This window comes from Mesoplodon densirostris, chromosome 12 (genome assembly GCF_025265405.1).
Source record: "Mesoplodon densirostris isolate mMesDen1 chromosome 12, mMesDen1 primary haplotype, whole genome shotgun sequence".
NCBI classification, from domain to species: domain Eukaryota; kingdom Metazoa; phylum Chordata; class Mammalia; order Artiodactyla; family Ziphiidae; genus Mesoplodon; species Mesoplodon densirostris.
In genome coordinates, this window is record NC_082672.1 from 53,086,857 (window position 1) to 53,109,976 (window position 23,120).

The window sequence follows — 23,120 nt, forward strand, 5'->3', positions numbered from 1 at the left end:
GCCCAGCCGCTCCGCGGCATATGGGATCCTCCCGGACCGGGGCACGAACCCGCATCCCCTGCATCGGCAGGCGGACTCTTAACCACTTGCGCCACCAGGGAGGCCCTGTTTGTTTGTTTTTAAGTTAGTTGTCTAGACCAATGCTTCCTGACCTCTTTCATGCTCTGACACGCAGAGAAAATGACAGTATTTGAATAGCATATCGAGACCACGCTGGGCCAAGAGCAAACTACCTGGAGGTTTGCGTTAGCCCAGGCTCTGCCCTGCTACTCCGAGGGCTTGTCATACCTATTCTAGGGTGAGCTTGGCTCTATTTACATCTGTGTCCTGAGATAATGATCAATGGTGACCCCTTTAACTCTTACAGTTGTTCCAGGTTAGACAATAAGGGTCACTCAGCCAAACCAGTAAGCTGTTCCTGGTGCACTCATTGCGAAGCTCTGCCTAGACTACAGCTTGGGTTTGTCGTCTCTCCACAATCTTAAACTCTATTTGCATTGCCCCAGTCTTTCCTCAGTAAGCTTTATTTTCAGCACTAGGTAAATATTTATCAAATATTTTCGATGAGTCAGGCACCTTACATACATTCTCATTTAGTCCCTCCAGCCCCCCTGTCAGCTAGGTGGTGGTACCTCCATTCTACAGGCCGGGAAACAGGCTGAAAGTGGTAGCTTGACCTAAATAACACAACTGTCAAGGCCTGAGGTAGAGTAGCAGGGGAGTTCCACTGCACCTCCCGGCTTCATGCCATGATGGTAGCTGATCATCATGCTGAGATTGTGCGGTGAGCTCAGTGGAGAAAGTCTGAGCTCGCCCAGCAGTTGGGGCAGGTGCAGGGAGGGAGGTGGCGGGGAGGTACTGGCTGGTCCCCCTCCTGCCCCTGGGTCGCTCCCGTCTGATGAAGTTTAGTTGGGCAGGTGGTTGAGGTATCACTGAGAACCTCAGCTCACTTGCTGTTTTTTTGTTTTTTTGTTTTTTTGCGTTACATGGGCCTCTCACTGTTGTGGCCTCTCCCGTTGTGGAGCACAGGCTCCGGACACGCAGGCTCAGCGGCCATGGCTCAGGGGCCCAGCCGCTCCGCGGCATGTGGGATCTTCCCGGACCGGGGCACGAACCCGTGTCCCCTGGATCGGCAGGCGGACTCTCAACTACTGTGCCACCAGGGAAGCCCCATTCACTTATTTATGAAACATATATGGAGCATCCACTGTCTGTCAGTCACTGTGCTGAAGTGCTGGGTGTACAGCTCATTGTGGCAGCATGAAATGGGAAAGCAGTTTGTCTGTCTTAGTCATCCAGGCAATACTTTTCCCAAAATATGCATTTAGTCAGATTTCATCCTTTCCTATATTTGACACGTTTTGTTTTCTTTTTAGCATTTCTGGCAAGGAGTCCATTATCGCTGGGCTTTTTTCATGGCCAGTGGTCCATATCTAGATGACATTGCAGAACTGGTGGATGCGGGAAAGGTAAGTGTATTGCCAGGGCGTCCCTTGTCATCTTGGTGACCTGCCCAGCAAGCCTAGTCAATGGGAACTCTGCAGAGGTAGGCTCGGCCACTGTCCACGCTGCCTTACACGCCGAGTTTCAGTGCTGTGTTTTGGGTTCTGTCTCCGTGGGAATCACAGCCGTAGACTCTGCTGCATTTGAGACAGCGTGTCCACCATCTAGTGCGGCCCCTCTGGTCTGTAGGTGAGAGGCAGCCCCAGAGAGCGTGTGTGATTTTCCCAAAGACACTTGGTTAGATGGTAGCAGAGCTGGGATCTATAGCTGGGCTGCTGCTATTTTGATAATGGTCCTGAAGAGAAGGCACCGTGAAGGCATTTGTTGCACAAAGGTGGGGATACACTTGTGAGTTTACAGTTGAATTGCTTCTTGAGCTTCTTTAGTCTGAGGGTGAGGCTGCTTTGGAGGCAAGCAGATTTCCAGATGAGCAAGGAGATCAAACACTGTGGAATCTAAACAGAACTGGACTAGAAGTTAGGTCCCTGGGTCTCCTGTTCCCAGGCCAGTGTAATAAAATCGGCAAATCAGTGGTATGTCTGAGAGGGTCAGTGGGCAGGATGTGATTCAGGATTGATGGTGATTTTGGTAGAGACGGCTGGTGTTTCTGTCTATTCGAGTCTGTCCTGCAGTGGACTTGGTGGGGAGGGACTACTGCTTGGAGCCTGGTCAGCCCTTTTTGGGTGTCGAAAGGGCTCTTAGGGCTGATGGCAGTTGAAAGACTCCTTAGCTACCACCTGCCTATTTAACTTCTTACGTGGTTTTAATGGCTCAGACATGCCACCTCTGGAAGAATAACCCAGAAGGCAAACTCATATTCTGGTACTGATATTCGTGATTTTATTGAGAAATTATATGGAATTATAAATGAAGGGAGGGCTTCCCTGGTGGCGCAGTGGTTAAGAATCCGCCTGCCAATGCAGGGGACATGGGTTCGAGCCCTGGTCCGGGAAGATCCCACATGCCGTGGAGCAACTAAGTCCGTGCGCCACAACTACTGAGCCCGCGCTCTAGAGCCCGCGAGCCACAACTACTGAGCCCACGTGCCTAGAGCCTGTGCTCCGCAACAACAGAAATCACCACAATGAGAAGCCCGCGCACCACAACAAAGAGTAGCCCCTGCTCATTGCAACTAGAGAAAGCCTGCGGGCAGCAATAAAAACCCAACTCAGCCAAAAGTAAAAAAAGTAAATAAATTAAATAAATAATAAACAAATGATTGGCGAGGCTTATGTACCCTAGAGGGTTGCATGAAGTCATAGATAAAATGATTCTCATTTTATAGATGAGTAAACTGGCTCAAAGGGATAAAGGGACATGCTCAAATTTGTAGACGTGGGACCAGAACTCATACCTCTGCCCCCAGTCCTGTGCTTTTCCCTCCTCACCATTAAGCTGCATTCTTCGTGCTTGAAGCTGATCTAGGACTTTAGCTTAAATTGACTTGTCCTTGTCATTTTGCACTGGGCAGGGAAAGGGTCTGGAGCAAGTCTAGCATCACACCACGTGATCCTTGCTAAGCCGTATGGAAAGAGCCCCTTGAAATGGGTTTTCTTGTGTTGGCACCTGCCCCTTGCTGGCCCATCTCATCTTTCCATTTTGGTTTGGGAAAAAAATGTTTTTAGGAACTACTGGCTGCTTTTTGTGCATTTAGTTTTTTTTATTCTATTTCAGCCAAGGAACTTATGATAGAAAATGGCCCACTACTATTTCCCAAATATTTTGGTTCCAAGTTTGCTTGCCTCTTCTCAGACTTCTAAGTCTTGATGTGTACTGGGTAGACAGGAGCTCAGCCTTGTTGTGACTGCAAGCTGTCTGCCTTGTTGTGGCTGCAATGTGCCTCTCTGCAGGGATCTCCCCATATCCCACAGGGATGCTTATTTTATTTCTAGGGAGAAGGAAATGAGCCATCATCAGATAATATGGCCCATAGTTCTGCATAGTGCTGAATGGGGATGGAGCCTCATCATTAGAGAGGTCCCTGTCCTCCAGAAGTCACCACACTTGTCCTGACGTTGGCTCCAGACTGTCCACATGCTTATCATTGCTCTTCTGTGTTCAAAATATTGTGACGCTCTCTCTACCTAGAAATTACTATTTATGCAACAAAGAGAGGTGTTTGTGTACGTGTCCCTATTGAATTTGGTGGATAACTGGTGGAATGGCTGAAAGAGGACATGGTAGAAATAATGATGCCCTTCAAGTGACCTCCTCCAAGGGTGAGTGAGGAGATGTTCCTTTGGCCTTTGATTCTCTTCTCACCAGGGTGGGCTCAGGAGTCATTTCTGACAGTGAAGGGCTCTGGGACTCTGGCGGTTGATATGTGACACTGGATCCACGAAGAGGTCAGCTGTGCTGTGCATCCTGCTTCTTTGTGGGTGTGAGAGGTTGTTGCCTGTCTACACTGGAAAGTTGGAAAGGATAACAGAACAGATCTGCTTACCCACTGTGTGGTTAGTAAAGACTAAAGTTGGACGAGGACACTGAAATCCTTCCAACCTTTGGCTGAGTGCTTAATGAATCTAATTAGCAGGTATCCGATAGAGGGGCTGGAGTTGTTTTTTGACAGTGTGAGGCCATGAACCAGAAGAGGCTACTCTTAAAATACTTTAAGCTTTGGAATGAATAAAACATTTGTAATATTCAAAATCCAAAAGGTAGGAAAAGTTATTTCATAGACTCTTCCTTTGACTCCTGTCCCTCAGTCATGGAGATTCTCCTTGCCAGGGCCCCAACATTACCAGTATTTTGGGCATTCCAAAGATGTTTTGTGATTCAGTAGGGTGAAACAAAAAAATGATTTATAATTAGCACAGTGAGGTTAATGGGCTGCTACTGAAGCTGTGCCTTATGCCTGAAGTTTATTGGCATTTTCTCCTAAGCACAATAAACATTTCCTGTTTTTATACTATTTAGCAAACTGTTTTTGGTGGGGTGCCTACCACAATGCATGGGGCACACATATACAATGGAATATTACTCAGCCATAAAAAGAAATGAAATTGAGTTATTTGTAGTGAGGTGGATGGACCTAGAGTCTGTCATACAGAATGAAATAAGAAAAACAAATACCATATGCTAATGCATATATGTGGAATCTAAAAAAAAAAAAAAAAAAGGTACTGATGAACCTAGTTGCAGGGCAGGAATAAAGAGGTAGACATAGAGAATGGACTTGAGGACATGGGGTGGGAGGGCAAAGCTGGGGTGAAGTGAGAGTAGCATCGACATATGTACACTACCAAATGTAAAACAGCTGGCTAGTGGGAAACAGCAGCATAGCACAGGGAGATCAGCTCGGTGCTTCACACTGACCTAGAGGGGTGGGTGGGAGGCTCAAGAGGGAGGGGATATGGGGACATGTGTATGCATATGGCTGATTCGCTTTGTTGTGCAACAGTAACTAATACAGTATTGTGAAGCAATTATACTCCAATAAAGTTCTATTAAAAAAAACACTTAAAAAAAAAAAGACATGAAAGAAACTTGAAATACTGGTTGCTGCACCTGAGGAGGGGAACTAGATGGCTGAGGATCAAGTATGGGAGGGAGATGTTCCTTCGTACCCTTTCATGTTTTTGAGTATGTGTACGCACATGTGTGTTCGTGTACTTATTAAGGCCATTGGAGTCCACAGGTCCATTCAAGATCCTAGGTGACCAGCCAAGCTTCTTGGTTGAGCGATGATGTGAGTATCTCGGTTTATTTATTTTAGCCAGCATTAGAATAGTTCCTGTGGAACTTATCTGAATTTAATTCAAAACAGTTACTGAGGGCTAGTGGGCACTTTGCTTCACCCAGTAGTGTGTGGAGAGATGCATTGGTCACGCTGAATTACATCCTGAGCAGTGCTGTCCACTAGAACTTTCTGCAGTGATAGAAATGTTCTCTGTCTGCATTGTCTAGTGTGGTAGCCACTAGCCGTATGTGTCTGTTGAACACTTGAAATGTGGCTAGTGCAACTGAGGGACTAAATTTTTCATTTTATTTACTTTTGGTTAATTTAAATTTAGGTAGCCCCATGTGGCTCGAGGTTAACCATTTTGGACAGTGCAGCTTTAGAGACAGTGTAATAAGTTCTGAGGCAAATGATTTCCCAGACCCGCCTTGGGATGGCCAGGCCCTAGTTTTGCAATGAACTGTATTCCACAACTTTGAACTCCTTATTTGCAGCTGGATTTTTTCTCCCATAGAAAAGAAAGTAACGGCTAGGGACTGAATCCCTGGGACCACTACGAGAGTGTTATCTTGCCAGATGTGGTAGGTACCTCAGAGCCTTGATGCTACTGAGGTTTTCAGATGCCACTGAAATTGTTTCTATGGGGAAACATAGGCCGAGTTTCTCCCCTCACCTTCTGGCTAGAAGGAGTGCCTATTTTTAGGGGGGCCTAGGGACAAGTCCTGGGATGCACATTTACTGCCTTGGAGAGTACCCTCTCCCCACCCAATCTCACCTCCTATCTTCCAGCCTTGAGTTCTCCATCTGGGGCCAGGAAGTTCAGAAATAGCAAGTCGGAGCAAAGCCCACCTTTTCCTTCTTCATATCTGCTTAGTTTAAGCCCCCTTCTTCCCATTTATCCCGACCCAGGAAATACTCATCCTGCGGCAGAGCTCAGGGCCACGCCTATCCCAGAGGCGGTGCTGGCGCCGTGTCCTGCCGCCCTGCGCTGGGGCCCGTCCACAGGCCTGAGGACGGGGATCGCCAGGAGCCTTTAGGTCTCCCTGGGTCTCTGTCATCGGCCTCTGTCTCCTTGCACACCCCACCCTCTGAGATCAGTATCTGTGCCCCGTGGAGGCTGCGGCCAAGGGTCTGGGGAAGAGGTGACAGACTTGGGCTTCCCTCCCCCAAAACACCCCCATGCCATGCAGTGACGACATCGGGTGTCTGGGACCCCAAGTCTGCTCCTCTGCTACGAGCTCTGACCTTGCACTTAGCATGTAAACAGCTGCGCTTCAGTTTCCTAATCTATCCAACAGGCTGGCTCAGAGGCTCCCCCGCTTCAAGCTCTGCTCTTCTGTGATTTGCGCAGGGAAGCGGGGATTGAGGGAGAGCCTCTCTGCAGGCCACCGTGCCTGCCTGGGTGCCATCCTCTCTCCACCAGCTCTCCGAAGCTCCTGTGCTGAGAGGGTTTCTGCCTGAGAGGCAGGGAGGCTTGCCCAGTGGCTGATGAGCAACAGTGTTCTGAGGCCACACCAGGGAGGTTGAGGTTCCCATGGTCCCTATTCTCATGGAAGGGATGTCAGGCAGCGGGTGCCAAACCCCGGGGCCTGGTTTTGTGCAGCCTTTGTTTAGGAAGGGAAAGGACAATCAGAGCGCCTGAATTTGGGCCTGAGACTGGGATGAATGCTGCAGCCGTGGACTCCCGGTCAGCTGTGCGCCCCGCGCGTCCGCGTCGCCCTCGAGTGTGGTATCAAGCCCGCCGCTTTATACCAGGGCTCCCTGAGCCGGCCAGACTACAGCAATGTCATCACATAAATGTCCCCACCTCACCGTGAGTAACCTTTCTTTCCCCTCTCTGGATTTTTGCTCTGATCCCTTTGTCCATAGCAAACAAGCATTCCAGGTCTGATGTGAGGCTGTGTGTAGACACTGCCTCATTATCCCGTTAATCTCTGTTTGCTGTCATGTATTCAGCCAACAGTGGCATTTGCCTGCCTGTTAATTGAAAGCCTCTTTTTCATTGTCACTTACGGGAAGAACTGAATGCCCGTTATGCTACAGTCAGCCCTGTGGGATTATCCGCCACAATAGGCCTGACCAGCCAGATTAAAGTGTGCCGTCGCTGTGGGCTGCCTGGGTCATCAGTTCAGGGTCTGTCTCCCCCGGTCAGGTTCTAAAGTGGACGGAGCTAGGTGGGCGGGCCGCTCATCCTGGAGTGGAGCAGGTGGATTCCCGTTCCTTTGTGACCTCTCGTAATGCCGCTGCTGGTGTCCGGTGCTCAGTGACAACGAATGGGTGTTATTGCCTCCTTTCTTTTCTTGATGTCTCTCTCTGGTGCCTGCTTTGTGTGCCTGCTCTGCGTCAGTGCCCGGCACTTAGAAGGCAGACAGTCTTTGTGGAGTGGGTGAATGCGCATGGTACAAGTCAGGAACCCTAAGCATAAGGCAAAAGGCTGCAGTGATTGCCTCCCTGATGTGCAGAAAACTCACCTCCACCCCTAGAGATTCTTAGTTGTTCTAACAGGAGACCAAGGACTCGGCATTTTAAGCATGCATTCAGGTGATTCCTTTTCAAGTAATCAGCATCCAAAAAGCAGTGTCCCAGCAGCTTGAAGGAGAGGGACGGGTTCGGGAGGTTTTGGGTGGCACATGCAGGGAACAACTTGGATGCATTCCACTCTTTTACCAGACAAGGCAAGCAGATTTCCTCTAACAAGCCAGCTCAGATCTGTTCTGTTCACAGTGGCCGCCATGCCGGGGGAGGCTGAGGTCACCCTCAGCTTGCTGGAGAGTGCCACGATTATTCATCAGCGATGTCCTCCACAGATGCAGATGGGAGTGGTGGCCTATGGACCATGCAGCTGCTATCTTGGTGGCCTGGACTGGATCCTCAGGTGGCGCAGTCTGTTAGCATGAGGCAGGCCAGCCAAGATGCAGGCTGTGATGAATCATAATCCTTGGCTACCTTTCCCTCCCCTTAAGATTTTAGGAGTAGATGTAGAAAGCAGCCGCTGATATATGAAAGGCTTATTAGTGCGTAGTGGAGAGAGCACAGACTCTGGCACCAGCTTGAATCCTGCTTTACCACTTAGCAGTTATGGGACGTTGGGCAACTTATTTAACTCTGTGCCTTAATTTATTCATCTGTAAAATGGGAATAATAATAGTACCTACCTCATAAGGTGGTTGTAGGGATTAAATGAGGTAAAATATACAGAGCACTTAGAAGAGTGCCTGGTACATAGTGAGGACAGTATGTGCTAGCTGTGAATTTTATGAGCTTATCGTGGTTTGTGGGTACAAAAGAATTTTCAACTCTGGAGAAGGGAACTTTTGGAGTCCGAGACGCTCTCTGGTGGCAGGGCTGTGAAATTCACACAGGAGCAAGGTCTATCGGGTGCATCTGAACACAAGAGCACGTACTTCTTCCTCTTGTGAAAGGGAAAAGGTTACGAGACGTAGGCTTATGCCTTCTGACAACTTATACCTGCCTGTGGAGCAGTGGCAGGTAGTTCACTGAAAGAGCCAGTGGATAGTTACTGATTTTTGCTTGAAGTTTTGAAAAGGATGAGTTCAGTTGGATTCGTGCATAGGGAGAGGGCGCTAACTGGTCCTAGTTTCAAAGGAGGTTGCTGGCAGTACTAACGATACAGTAAAAAGAACCAGCAGCACTCAAGCCTTTGTGTGTGCTGGCTGAGCTGGCGTTCCTGTAAATTCCAACTAGCTGCTGTGTGGCTTAGCAAAGCCCCTAGGGCAGCTGCAGCCAGGGAAGGGCCACAGAGCCCACGCAAGACTCTCGCTGCCATTATCTTACTGGTTTTCACCTAAGTGACACTTATTAAGCTCCTGCTGTGTGCCTAGCATTGTGCTGGGTGTTGGGGAGCGGATATAAAAGAGGTGACGAGCCCACAGGTGCGCTAAGCTTTGACTGAGTAGACGGGCCAGGCAGTCAACAAATTGAAACAATTCGTCCCTCTTCTGTGCACTGCCTGTGAGGGGCCACGGGGACACACGCAGCGAGAACCTTGGGACGCCTTCTTTGGCGTTTACCACGCAGGACAGCGTGGCTGAGATGGACACTGGGCTGTAGCAGGCCGTCTGTGAGGAGGGCCACACAGGCCCTGCGGCGGTTCAAGGAGAGGACGCGCCGCAGGCTCGGGTTGGGGCCGGGCGCCCGGCAGACGTCGCAGAGGGGCACACGCCCTACGCTCAGACAGTGGCAGCTAGCCCATTTTGGTAACGCGGGGTCCACGGAGGGTGGAACTGGAACGGTAGTGGCCTTGGGATGCTGGCTTCGGCGCCGTGGAAGGGCCCTGAGCAGGGGAGCGAGGCGCCCAGCGTGGAGCCGGAGGAGGGTTACTGGTCGGCCTGGGCTCCCTTACACCGGAGACGCGAAGAGGCAGGAGAAGCCGGGGGGCAGCCGTCGTGCCAGCCCGCCTTGAGTTCCTGACCCGGGGGCACCCTGCAGACCGGACAGAGGCCCGTCCGGGCTGGGCACGCGACGCAACCAACTACTGACGTCAGCCGACTTGACCCACGTGGCTCTTCTCACCTGCTCGTCAACCTTTCTTGTGTTTTACAGATTCAGCCAGTTATTGAGAAAACCTTTCCGTTTTCTAAAGTTCCAGAAGCCTTCCTGAAGGTAGAAAGAGGACACGCACGAGGAAAGACCGTCGTCAGCGTCGTTTAAATAAACACTCAGTTTGGTGCCTGTGGGCTCTTATTTGGTGAGTGCCTGTAGGCCCCGACTCTTTTCCAGCCGTCCCTTTCCAGCTTAGACTAGAAGTTCCATGAAGTAAATTTAGCACACACACGTTTCTGCCAGTCATTTCCTGTCTTCTGAGCTGAGCAGAGACTGGTTTTATAGCCACAGTCCCACCCTCTGTCATCACCTTGCTCTGCCCAGAGCGTCCTCGCGTCACCTGCCCCAACGCGGCCGCGCACTCCTGTCCGCCGAGCTCCTCCGTGCCAAGCGCAGGAGATACACACGTAAGCAGGGACATGATATGAACATCTCTGCACTTGGACTTGTCTATAAAGTTGCTGAATATTGCCTGTTGTTTTTTTCAAGCTGTTCTTTCACAGCAGATTTGCAAATTGTGGTGGCACCTTCTGTTCTAGTAGCTCGAACTCTGTTTTATCATCTTAGTGATTGTGAGAGATTAGAACTTGCAGCAGGTGGAGGGATGGCGGTGTGAAGAGCTTACTTAACGCTAATTCCTCCTTAGGGTCATAGTGAGCACTTTTCCCACTGGCCAAGGTTTCCTTTGATTTTCATTCCGTCTGCTCCAGTGTGCGGTCATAACAGCCCTCAGAGTTCTGAATCTCTTAGGGTCATATGTAAAAATCTCGCCAGCGATTTGGTTATTTACACTTTTAGAAAATGAAAGGTGATGTACAGTTTGTAACTTTTTAAAACCCTTTTTTGCATAAGGCTAGTCCTCTTTCGGCAACTGAAACGTGCTTCTCTGGGGACTTTTCCATGGAAATTACCACCATTCCACTGGGGACCAGAGTTCTCCAGTTTGACCTGAAATGCTTGCATTTAGGTATCTCGCCAATAAACCCGTTGCGGCTTTTGAGTCTCTAGTCTGTGCCCTCTGATCATTGACGGTAAGTGTCCAGTTCCCGCCACGATCCCCTCATTACTGCAGCTCAGCTGCTGTCGTTTGGCTTCTGATGTAGACCTGGGTGAGTAGCCTTCTACTTGTTTCTTCCTGCTAGACACTCGTTTGTAGTGTTGCATGAGGGTTTTTCTCTAGAATTGCTGTTCCCACCAGTACAAATTTACCTCAAGAGCAAGATGTTTTTCCAGGTGTGAATAAGCCCCTTTGGACTTCTCTGAATTCAACCTCAGCTCTTTCTCTGAGACCTCCCAGTGGTAGTGAGGGGCATCTCTCGAGGGACGGCCTCACTTCCCCTCATGTGCCCCTTCACCACTGAGTCTGGAAAGAGGGTAGTCAAAAAGCTCCCCCTGCTGTTATTCTAGCGGCTCAGAAACCCACCTTGTCCAGATCAGACCTTTGTTTCTAATCTGCCTGCGGACCCTCTCTGAAGTGTTACGAGGGCTAGAATGGACTCTCTCAGATTTCATCAATACAGTTAACCAGAAACAAGTTTATTCAAGAGATAAATTCAACACAGACTAGACAGTCTTACCCCCACCTTACTGTAGTGAGACACACAAAGGCCTAAGGCCAGAGCTGTGCACCTAAGAACAAGGCGCATGGCAGCTGCTGGTGGACGTGTGCGAACATCTTAAAACTGAAGGTAAACCACTCTGATGGCCGCCACTGCCCACCACAGGCTCCAGCGGATCAACATTTTACAACTGGAAACATACTGAGTAGCTGAAAAGGAAACAAGATTTGTTCTTCCAAGCACCAGTATTCAGTGAGGACAAAGAGAGGAAGCGTGTATTCAAGGAATGTTTAGCAGTTTTGTTCAAACTAGAATCGCTGTTTGTACAGCACTGACCGACTGGGCCAGGGAATGTACAATCAGCAGCTAAATATTTTCAGTTTCCACTGAAATACTTGCTGCGTCTTAGGGTTCTCAGTTCTGAGATTTGGCCAACTAGGATTGCTTCAGTCTCCTTTCTTTCACTTTCTGGAGAGAATTGCTGGTCATCCTCTTGAGCCCTCCACACCTCTCGTTTCTGCTCCCAGAAGTACATGACCTGAGGCTGTGCCCCAGCAGTCATAGCAGGTGCAGGGCCATGGAGCCTCACAGGGAAGGCAGCCCTGTGCAGGCCTCGTGCCAGTGCAGCTGGACAGGAGGGCAGGAAATTGGGCTAAAAGACCTGAGTTTAGCAAAGGCCTGCGTAACGCTGCTTCAGAACTACCTGTAGATGAGTGAGGATGGGCTCATAAATTAGGTCACGGTAATGCTGTTTCAGGAGCATCTGCAAGAAAAGCACTAAACAGCACTCACATGTGACATTCTAGAGTGGGTTAAAATAATCCAGATCCTGCTAATAGATGTTAGCAGACATGGACATGCTATCTTTGTAAATTTACTAATTTTTTTAAAATGTATTTTTGGCTGCGTTGGGTCTTTGCTGCTGTGCATAGGCTTTCTCTAGTTGCGGCGAGCAGGGGCTGCTCTTCGTTGCGTGGGCTTCTCATTGCGGTGGCTTCTCTTGTTGCAGAGCACGGGCTCTAGGCACGCGGGCTCAGTAGGTGTGGCTCACGGACCCAGCCACTCTGCATCATGTGGGATCTTCCTGGACCAGGGCTCGAACCCGTGTCCCCTGCATTGGCAGGCAGATTCTTAACCACTGTGCCCCCAGGGAATTCCCCTAATTTTTAATATTAACAAACATTTTGTTTATACTTAGTTGCTTAAGGTAGGTCTGACTAGATAAGGCTTTCCCCACTTTGCTATACGGTGTAATTAATAAGTCCAGAAATCAGAAGATCAAGGACCAAAATTACAGGCCTAATAAATTATTTCTTCTCAGATGCTGAACAATCTCCTACCTTACAAACTTGAGCTTCTGTCCTTCCCTTTAAAGTGTACAGGACTTGTAGGTCTGCAAGGTCGGTAAGTTTGTTCTTGTTCTCTATCTTTGGATGTAATTTAAAATGTACATAGTCTCGCTGCTAATGAGGCAACCTGTTTAAGCAGCTACTGAAAAAAAATGAAAGGGATGAAACAAGAGGAGGATAAATGACTGGTTTAAAACGATTACAGTCTTGAGAAGATGAGTGGTTGTCCTGGTCACGGTGGTGTGATTCAAGAGAGAATTTAGAGCTGTTGAAGGAGCAGGTCCACTTTCTTCTTGGCGCTTCTGTCTGCAGCCCTTGTTTTTTCTTTTTTGTTTGTTTGTTTAAATAAGGTAGCTGAAAGACCTCCAGAAATATTCCTCCTGCATTCTTTAATTCAGGTCTATAGGACCATGGCTTCCCACACTTGGGTTAACTTCTCTTTGCTGACACTGTTGAGGATAAGGTGATTTTGATCATACTGTGTACCCCCTGAAAGACAGAAGAGGAAAATGATAGAAGGAAACATGCCCACATGAAGGGGCTGTAGCAGACACAGTTTATCACAACACCAATGTAACAAGAGTAAGCAAAGTGTAAAACTGTGTGCCTCGAGGAGACAAAGCAGGGAGGAAAGCCCAGAAACGCACTGAGGGCTGAGAGGTTCCAGCCTCTGGGGGGTGATGTGTTAAAGCCCCATCATATGGCACCAGCGGGGGCGGGAGAATCTAGAAATGGGAAAAGGAGTAAAGAGATTGTGACAGATATTCAGTGGTGATATTCAGCAAAAACAGCAGGCAGGCCTGAGTAGAATGGTCATCGGAACAAATTTTGCATGAACAACGAAGAATAGTTGTATTAGGTCAAAGGGGAGGTCTGAGTGACACCCAGAAGTATAGGCAGGGCAGCACTCCCACTTCTGGGAACCCACAGGCTGTGGTGTATAAAAATTCATAGCATTTAACATGCTGAGTTCCATTAGACTGTAAAACTAGTATGGTTTCCCTTTCACCAGAATATTTTTTTCCAAGGGTGCCTACTAGATATTTCAGATTCTTTAGCCTCATGGCCTCTTCTTTCAATGGAGAAATATCATTAACAAAAGAAAGGGTCATGTGATTTTTTTTTTTCCCCAGTGTGGAGTAAACAGATACCTTATCCTTTTCAGCATAAGCCTCTGTATCAACGTCATAGCACCAAGGACTCCATCAAAATTAAAATCTGTTCATCTCGCTGCAGGGTAAGTGCGACTGGTGTTGAAATCACACCGCAGCCTCAGGCCACGAGGAATTAAACGTTCTTATTCTCTTTTAAAGCATTTACAAAACATCCAAAAGGTCTGAAAACTTACACAATAGATTTTGATAGGGAAGAGATCATCTCTTATGCATGCCCCTCTTCTAAGAAATTGGTTTATCATCATGGTAACTAAGAACCTCTGCACAGCTAGGTATAGGATAGAATACAAAGGCAAGGTGCCCTGGGCATTTTATGCTTAAGTTTGGGAAAAAAAGTCACCACCACCACACACCCCACCATCTCCACTGAGACACAACACACTCCACTCCACTGAGGTTTCAGCAAATATTAAGATCACAATGTCTTTCTTCATTCTTCAAGATTATAGTATCTTAAACATACTTTCTGTGTATATTACATCATAATTCTAATTAGAGTCATGACAACTAGAAAGTTCTTGAGAAATAATCTGATGCATTCTTTGCCTTTGGGGAGGATTAAAATCCTCACAGACTTTTTTAAAGTGAGTGTGAATCAGCTTACACTGTTGTTATGAGGTCTTTGGTCTGGAATAATACATGGATGTCTACCAAAACACCAGGAGATAGGTTAAAAGAAATAAATCTTACGGTAATATTAGTAGGTAACAAATGGTCAACAGTTGTAGCCAGTGAAAGTCACGGTCTCCTATTGAGAGAGATATTTCTATCCCCCTTGCACAGTATGTGGGATGTGTGGCCCTACTCTCTCTTGTCCACAAGATGGCATCATTCTCCCACATTCTGAGACACTGAAACCAGTTTAACAAGTGATTATTGTAGCTACCATACTCGATATACTGAGAGTTCACAAACATACAGAACAGTATCCTTATTTCATAGACACTGGACTAATTTATATTGCATTTTAGGAAGTGAAAGCCCTAAGGAGGAGGCTCCTGGAGTCCCACAGTCCTTTTCAGAGTCGAAGACTAGAAAGCCAGGGATCCTTACTCCTGGTCAACTGCCAGGGTAGCAAGCGGGGAAAAATCCCATATCCTTGGAGCTTCCAGAATGTAAGCGCTCTGAAGCCAAGGTACTGTCCTTTTTTTTTCTTTCACTTTGATACCCCCAGTGTGTGACACAGAGCCTGTCACATAGTGGGTATCCAATAAATACATGCTGAAAGAATAAAAGGAGTGCTCTAAGAGACGAGCTCATAAAGATTACAATGACCTTAACCCTGGACATAGGAAGCTGATCACATCTGTAAGAAACATGAGTCCGTATTTTCCCCAAAATCCATGTTTCCAATTCAGTCTAGTCACATTTCTTTGGCTTCTCTGGAGGTTTTGAAACTCTTATCTTGAATAGACTGAGGAGCTCCAGTGTAACAAGTTGTTCAAAGTAAGAATAAAGATAGTGACTCTTAACAGTTTGAACCTCAGGTTGATCATCTATAAAATGGGTATCTTACTTGTGTACATATTGACAGATCTGTCGTGCCAGCCTACAATGCATTTGTCTCCTGCTTGTGCTTTATACAGTGTATGACTTTGGGCCCCATCCAGCCTGGAGTTAGATATTGCTGAGTGGTGCTCCCTAAATGTAGTGCCCTGCCTTTGCCTCATTAAACTTAGTTTGCTTCTGAGCACCTTTCTGTTCCTCAGATTCTTCGTGAATTCTAATCCCACTGTTAGGTGGCTTGGCCATTCTCCCCACCTGCAGATCAGAAGTGCCAGCCACTTTTCTCCAGGGGCAGTCACCAAAGCCCCTGATAGAAATGTTCAGGCTTATTCTCCATCTTTCCACAAAAGTTATTTTAAAACCAGGTTGCAGCTGTTTCTTTACCACTCTATCTTAATTTTTAATGACAGCTTTGGCCTAGAACCCTGACTCAGGTAAAATTGAGCCAACTTTCTAGCCATGATCTAAAGTGGTGTGTGGTATGGTATGGTTCCACTAAATTGACAAATATAACCACGCTGGTTTCCTGATAGGGGATAGAAAGTCTCCATTAATAATTTAAAGCAAAATTACCCCATATGACATGAATAAAACACACTATCATCATTTGCTTGTCTATAGCAACAAAGGTTCACTGAATTCCCATGTCTACTTGAGGTCAGTTTTTTTTTGCTTTATGTTGTTTTAAAATTATCATCAGTAGTTCTCGTAGACAGGCAGCATGGGCATTACCTGGGAACTTGTTAGACATACAGATTCTTGGGCCCTACCCCAGACCTACTGAATCAGAACCTCTGAGGGTGGAACCCAGCGATCTGTGTTTTTTAACAAGCCCTCCAGGGGATTCTCATGCAGATAAAGTTTGGAAACCGCTGGCCTAAATTTATTTGTTCTTCCCCAAGCACCATCAATCGGTTTGCTCTGGATTAACTTCACTGAACAAATGTTAAGTTGAAATCTTTTTGGCTATGTTGTTTGTTTTAATTCCTTTTCAGTCTTAGATCTTTACAATGAAAGTTTACATGCCTGTACATGAGAATCATCAACTATACGGACTGAGGTCACAGCCTTTTAACTTGTGAATTTTTACTAACATTGTTATAATAAATGGTTTAAAGTTGGCCCATGTCCGGATTCCACCTCAGCACCTAATGGGTGTGAGATTGTGGCCAAACTGATTAACTCCTCTGAGCCTCAGTTTGGAGGCTGTAAAGTGGGGGGAGGAGGGATAACACAGGCCTCTTGGGGCTGCTGTGAAGATCACGTGAGATAATGTATGTACAGTGTATAGCATTGAGGCTGGCACGTAGTAAGGGATCACTTACTATTAATAATAGTACATGCATCATTTTCAAAAGTAAAGAGCTTTTTAGTTAACTAAAGAAACGATCCTTACCTTTGATATCTAACACTAAATTTGGCTTCAGCTTGCTATAGATCCTGCCTTCAGACTTCATGCTCCAGAACTGACTGTCAATGTTCTGTTCCAGCGCCAGGCCCAGTTTAGAGCCAGAGGTGACCAGGCTCCCCACGATGGTCAGGCAGCAGTCTTCTGCTCTCTGCTCAGTGGAAAAGACAAGGTATCTTAGACATGGGTGGATATACATTCAGCTGCCATTGTAAGCAATTTCCTGTGTGAGCTGATTTTTAGTTATGTTAGTTCCTAGCTTCATTTATACCCCACATGAGGAATTTCAGCTTTTAGCCATGGTAACTGGGATCAAACAAATATTTATGCCCTTCATTTCAGATGACATAAGTGATAGAAATTCTCAATTCTTGTCCATTGTTAAGAGATTTATGCCCTTTGTGAGGCCCTCTGTCTTATAAGTAAGGGAAGCCTTAGAACACTAAAAATGCCCATCATATTTCCCCCCAGAAATCACCATGATCTGAGGCTGGGTCTGTAGCTAATCTCCCCGACTGAGTATCCACTCCACTCAGCCTGACCCTTCCGGAATATGACTGCATCTCTAATTTTGAAGGCTGCTGTAGCGCTGAAGTTGCTAAAAGGGCATTTTATAATTTTAAAACTTGGAATTCCATTTACTAATTTGTCTTGTCTTCCCTTCATGAGAAATGTCTAAAATTTTCTAAAAAGGCATGCTATCCAAGTGTAAAAAGAGAAAACACAAATGTAGTAGTGTGTTCTAATGCAAAGATCTTATGGGTCCTTCTATGAAGTGAATCTACCCTTCATATAATATAATATAATATAAATAAGGTATGGTAGTCATGTTCATATGGCATTCACACATATTACTATAGAAATGCTTAGGAAAAGTGTACTGTTCTACAATATATTGAGATAAAAGGACTGTGATAATCTAGGACACTTTCCTTTTTCTCACTGACCTACCAAATTCAAAGCTGTTAAAATAATATCACTGTAATGTTCATTAGAAATAATTGCTGAAAGATGCCATTTTCTTGAATTAAGATAATTCAAAGGCAGAAGTTTGCTTTTTCTATGCCTCTATATTAGTTACTTCTGTTTCTCATGCTATTTCTTCTATGCGTGTGTAAATAGTACTTCTGTTGACTGAAATGATGATTCTCCCTCAAGCACAACAGACCCAATTAACAAGTTATACTTCCTTTCAGCAGGCCGTAATGCCTTCTGCTGACTCACGGGGCACCAGGATTTAAAAAATCAGGAGCAAACAGTCAAGCCCATAAAATCAAGGAGTTAAAAACAATATGTACAATAGAAGTGTGAGCATCTCTCATAAAATCTTACAGCACTCAGCTTTTAAATGTGCATTGTGGCGGGAGTGATAGGAGGGAGATGGGCAATTTTCCATTTTACAACGTGTGACAATTAGGAAATGGATTGTGTTGTACACAGGGTGGTATCTCTTCAACCTAGTCTGTGGGGTCCTCCAAAATGGAAACAAACCAAGAGTGATCTGTGTTGATAATGATGGGGCTTATAAGTTTATTTCTATAACAAGTAGGTTAAGGAAAAAGGGGAGGGTAACACAGACACTTGCTTTTTCTATTACTGTATAAAAATCAAGTATAGATATAAAGATTCTATCTTGGATCAGTGCTAGATTTACCTCCCATTTAGGTTCCTAGATAGGTTCTATCAGAACTAAGAAATAGTTTCATAAAAAACCTGCTAACTTATTTCTGAAAATGCTCCAGGAATCATGAAGTAGCATCTACTTCAAGAAAGATTCTATTATAGGCCCTTGTCTAATCCAAAACGCTCACCCTGCATTTGATGCATCCTTCTTGATAAATCCAAATCTGGTCATCAGCACCGACATCCTCCATGACCTGTATTCTGAGAAGCTTCAGATCCTCTAAGTTTCCATTGGTTGACATGAATAACCCTGTTGCTTTGTTTCGAAGTCTGAAATAAATTCGTTTCTAGAAGACAAAACCCCAGCAATAGTCATATACAAGCTGTACTTTAGAAGCACTGAACAAGCATCAGTAGCAAGGGCAGAATCCCAAATGAGGCTGGAAAAGGGAAAACTGCTATATCTGAGAGTTTCAGAGGCTTTAGGATTTTCTCAATGAGGAGAGCTTGACAGAATTTCAAAGTGCCTGGGGCTGGGAGCCTGCCTATGGACAACCCAGGGCTTGGGACATACCAGGTTTTGATGTCAGGTGTAATAACATTTCTGAAAGCAGTCACAACCTTTTGGCACCAGAAACAGCCAAAATTCAGAAATTCTCGGGGGTGGGATGGGGGAGAGGCCAATTTCACACTTAAAATTAAAACTAATAAGTTAATTACATTTACAAAAAAGATTTCAGAGAAGAGTCTATTCAAAGCATGTAGAAGAAGAAAATACCTGAACAAAAGGTCGTAGAGAACCTATTTGGTGACAGCCACTGAATTCATACCAATTAGGTACTTCTGCTGGTGACAATAGGAACTGTCGACCCCTGTAATTGCCATATTCATAAGTAACCCATCTGGAAAACAAAAGGAGATAACCACAGTAAGTAGCAATATCCATTTCACAGTGGGCACCAATTATATTTTCAGAACACTTTGATTTTTAGACTGAGCTTTTTATTTATTTTTGGCTGCGTTGGGTCTTCATTGCTGTACTTGGGCTTCCTCTAGTTGCGGTGAGCGGGGACTACTCTTCATTGAGATGCACGGGCTTCTCATTGTGGTGGCTTCTCTTGTTGCAGCATGCGGGCTCAGTAGTCGTGGCACACAGGCTTAGTTGCTCCGTGGCACATGGGATCTTCCTGGACCAGGGATCGAACCCGTGTCCCCTGCATTGGCAGGCGGATTCTTAACCACTGCGCCACCAGGGAGTACCTAGACCGAGCTTTTTATACTTTAAATGTATGTTGGAGGATAAAAAAAGGAAACTACCTTATTATCAAAAACAGCTACAGTACCCATGTCTTGACAAATAGCAAATTCATGGTACATGAGTATTTATACCCAAAAGTTCCACTCTTGAAGAGAAATAGGTAAGTTTTTTCTTCAATAAGGCAACGAACTAGAGACAGTCTTTTAGCAGGACAGCCCAGTACTTCCTGTGAACTTTACATAAAACATCTTCAGTTGTCATAATGGACCGACCTTTATTTAAATGGTTAATACTTGTAAAGTTCTTACACCGGGTAAGTACTATATAAGGAATAGATAAAAATAAATAATAAAGTTTTGTTTAAAATGAGAGTAATCTTCCTCAATCCAGAAAACTACTAAAGATACTCAGGTCTCTTCCACACAGAGATGCTGGTACCCACACCTGAAGTCTGGGTTCCAGCGCAGACCAGCGTGCAAGCAACAGAGCAGTCTTTCTCTCTGGTTGATGTATTACATCAAGGAAGAAGGTTCTCTGTTTTTAACCCTGGAACTCTATAATGTTATCATCGTAGTCATTTTATCATAAAAGCAAAATATTAGTTTAAACCTGTTGGAAAAAAAAATCATGCATAAAATTCTATCACCCTAATAATCCGAATGTTTTTTAAATAGCTATAGTCCTCTCCAACATTTGATGCCTTCAAACTATACCTATTGTTTTTGTGAGTGAAAGAAAAATACTTTTGTAAAAACACATTACATTTATAGTCCTTATTCATTTTTACATCTTAATTTCAAAATTATTCAAAGTTGAGAAAAATCTTCCCATGTTGATATTAAATCATTTTGCCTACAACATCTGCTAGTCACTCCTAGCTGAAGAAAAATCCTAACCCTTACTCCAAAATCAAAGGACTAGGTCTTTCAAAAGGATAAGCAAAATCAGTTCTCTTTCCTACTTGCTAAGGAAGTGCTCAATTTATTGCAAAGCGTTCGCCTAGGAACTTTGAGAGTCCTTATCTTAAGTAAACTAAAAACCTGGATGAAGAGATGATGTCCCACACATGGCTTTTCCCAATAGGAAAAGTATACTGTGAGGGAACATACATATTAACCCTTATAGAAAAAAAGGGGTTATACGCAATTTGGTTAAGGTAACATAGAAGAGAAATATGATCAAACTTACTTTTTAAAATCTATTTTACTGAATAAACAAGTAGGTAACTCACTTACATGCCACCAATCACCTGAACAGAGCGTATGTGCGTGTTGAATCCTAGGGATTGGAGATTAACTATTTCTGTACTAAATTCAATCTTTTTTCCTTTGAAGTCTTCTCTTTCAAAAAGAATAACTGTTGGTTCAGAAAATTCCTGTTTAGGAACAAAAATAATGTTCTGTTACTCATCCTTGACAGTAATTCGAACTTAACGTGAAAATCATCTTGTTACAAGGATAAAGCAGAAAGTCTGGCCGGATTTGGCCAGGTCATAAACTCCCTTTTCCAGAAAGTCTGGGTGGTTATATACTCCAAAGCTAAAGCGAGGAAGGATGGAGCACAGAAAGTTTTTCCCTTACATAGAAAGGCAAGTAAATGTATTATAAAATGGGGAAAATATCCCAGGCATAAAGGAACAGGTATATATGCCTGGAATATCAATTCTAATGGAATTTATTTTCAACTTTTCTGTTTTCTATTGAGATAAGAAGGGGCTGGAAAGTCAAGGACATAAATGGGGAGGGTCGGGGGCTGGTCTAGTGGTAATCTGCCTAATAAAGGAACCTTCCCCTTGTATGCATTTTCAATTTTCAGATGTCTTTTTGTTGTTTTTAACTGTCAATAAGACAATGATTCTGTGTATTCCCAAACTTTCCTGTAGGAATAATTGTTAGGAGAGAAAAAATAGGATGGAAGCCCCAAGTTCAAGTCCACTGATTTTCAGAAAAATGAAAAGTTGGCAGCTTATGCTTGTTTTTCAAATTACAGACCCTTATGACCCTAGACTAAGCTCTAATGATAATAATCCTAAAATCATAAATGATACATGAAAACTTCCCTAACTTGCTTAAAGTTTTGTGGCAACGGTGTGACACCTTACTGCTTCATGTATGTGGATGTGCTCTGATGTGTAGAAAGATCTTGACCAGTAAACAGAGCAGATCAGTGTGTAGAGGTGTTCTATATGGTCTAGAAATTAGGATATATAAACCATACAAGAAGGAAATGACAGAAACTGTAGTAGTATTACTACTTTGCACTTTCACTGCACTTTTCTCTGAGATGGCATGCCAGAATGTTCCAAGCACTCTAATCTAGCGACAACAACCAAACGATTTTGAAGTACTAAGTCACAATTAAAATATACATTCTTAATATGCGTAAAATATTCATTTCATCATAATCAAAACTTAAAAGAACATCATCTGTAAATATCAGAAGTGATGTGAGCATATATGCTAAGTTCTGCTTGAAGGAAGGCATTTGAAAGCTTTAAATCTAAAGTGGGTTTGTTTTTTTTAAAATACTTGAAGGCTGCTTTTAGAATTCCAAGCAGGTTAAATATCAAATTTTTAGATATTATTTGTAAGTTAATGAATCTTACATCATTTTATGTTTCACTGCTACTATTTTCACATCGCAAGGAAGGTCAACATTTTCGTTATTTTGTTATATATTTCGTTATTCGAACGGGCAGGAGGGGATGAGAAAAAGCCAACTCACCTATGTTCCTTTTTAAAGCTAAAATCACCAACTACATATGTTTAAAGCTTTTTATGAGATATCAGCTACCAAAAACTAACAAATACTTCCCAAACTGTCAGATACACCCAGACTTTAACATCTGAACATTATCTTGCAGTATTGTTCTATTGAATAGTGCTTTGTCTGCATTAAAATTAAAGATTTCTGGTCAAAAAGGAGCACTATAATCTGGATTGGCACATACATGAGAAACTGAGAAAAGTCATTTCATTGCAAATCTCTAAAACAACAGAGGAATAGATTTAAAAACTATAAGGAATTTCTGCAAATCAGTAACAACAATGACGGGAAACTAAAGAGCTGGGCAAAGGATATAAACAGGCAATTCACTGAACAGAAAACCCAAATGACTAGTAAGTATATGAGATCTCACCAACAGTGAAATGCAAACTAACACAACTTCTACCCCATTCTTTCAAACTGACAAAAGTTAGAATGTCAGAGCCTACCCCATTCTTTCAAACTGACAAAAGTTAGAATGTCAGAGAATACTCTATAATGGCCATGATGCTGAAAACTGGAATCCACATGCACTGCCAGCAACCGTGTAAAGTGGTGGAATTCGGCAGTACTTACTGAAGGTTGGATATTCATGCATGTGAGATCCAGTAAATCCACTCTTTTTTTGTTTGTTTTTGGCTGCATTGGGTCTTCGTTGCTGCCCACAGGCTTTCTCTAGTTGCGGCGAGCGGGGGCCACTCTTCATTGTGGTGTGCGGGTTTCTCATCGCG

General features: G+C 44.6%; 2 protein-coding genes across 4 annotated transcripts in view; one reads left to right on the forward strand and one right to left on the reverse strand.

Moving 5' to 3' along the window:
• Nucleotides 1–10,778, forward strand: part of RTN4IP1 (reticulon 4 interacting protein 1) — a 46,111-nt gene extending 35,333 nt beyond the window's left edge. Inside the window, exons 8-10 of one of the 3 annotated variants that reach the window (XM_060114797.1) lie at nucleotides 1,377–1,469; nucleotides 9,746–9,890; nucleotides 10,713–10,775. In XM_060114797.1, coding sequence (XP_059970780.1) covers nucleotides 1,377–1,469; nucleotides 9,746–9,853 — 201 coding nt within the window. In that variant the 3' untranslated portion in view covers nucleotides 9,854–9,890; nucleotides 10,713–10,775. Of the gene's footprint in view, nucleotides 1–1,376; nucleotides 1,470–9,745 lie in introns of all 3 variants that reach the window. The other 2 variants (XM_060114796.1, XM_060114800.1) reach the window with 2 other exon arrangements.
• A 482-nt stretch (nucleotides 10,779–11,260) lies between these two features.
• Nucleotides 11,261–23,120, reverse strand: part of CRYBG1 (crystallin beta-gamma domain containing 1) — a 60,512-nt gene continuing 48,652 nt past the window's right edge. The window contains exons 16-20 of the mRNA XM_060115438.1: nucleotides 20,859–20,998; nucleotides 19,144–19,267; nucleotides 18,554–18,712; nucleotides 16,731–16,893; nucleotides 11,261–13,142 (exon numbers count right to left, since the gene is read on the reverse strand). Coding sequence (XP_059971421.1) covers nucleotides 13,054–13,142; nucleotides 16,731–16,893; nucleotides 18,554–18,712; nucleotides 19,144–19,267; nucleotides 20,859–20,998 — 675 coding nt within the window. The 3' untranslated portion in view covers nucleotides 11,261–13,053. The remainder of the gene's footprint in view (nucleotides 13,143–16,730; nucleotides 16,894–18,553; nucleotides 18,713–19,143; nucleotides 19,268–20,858; nucleotides 20,999–23,120) is intronic.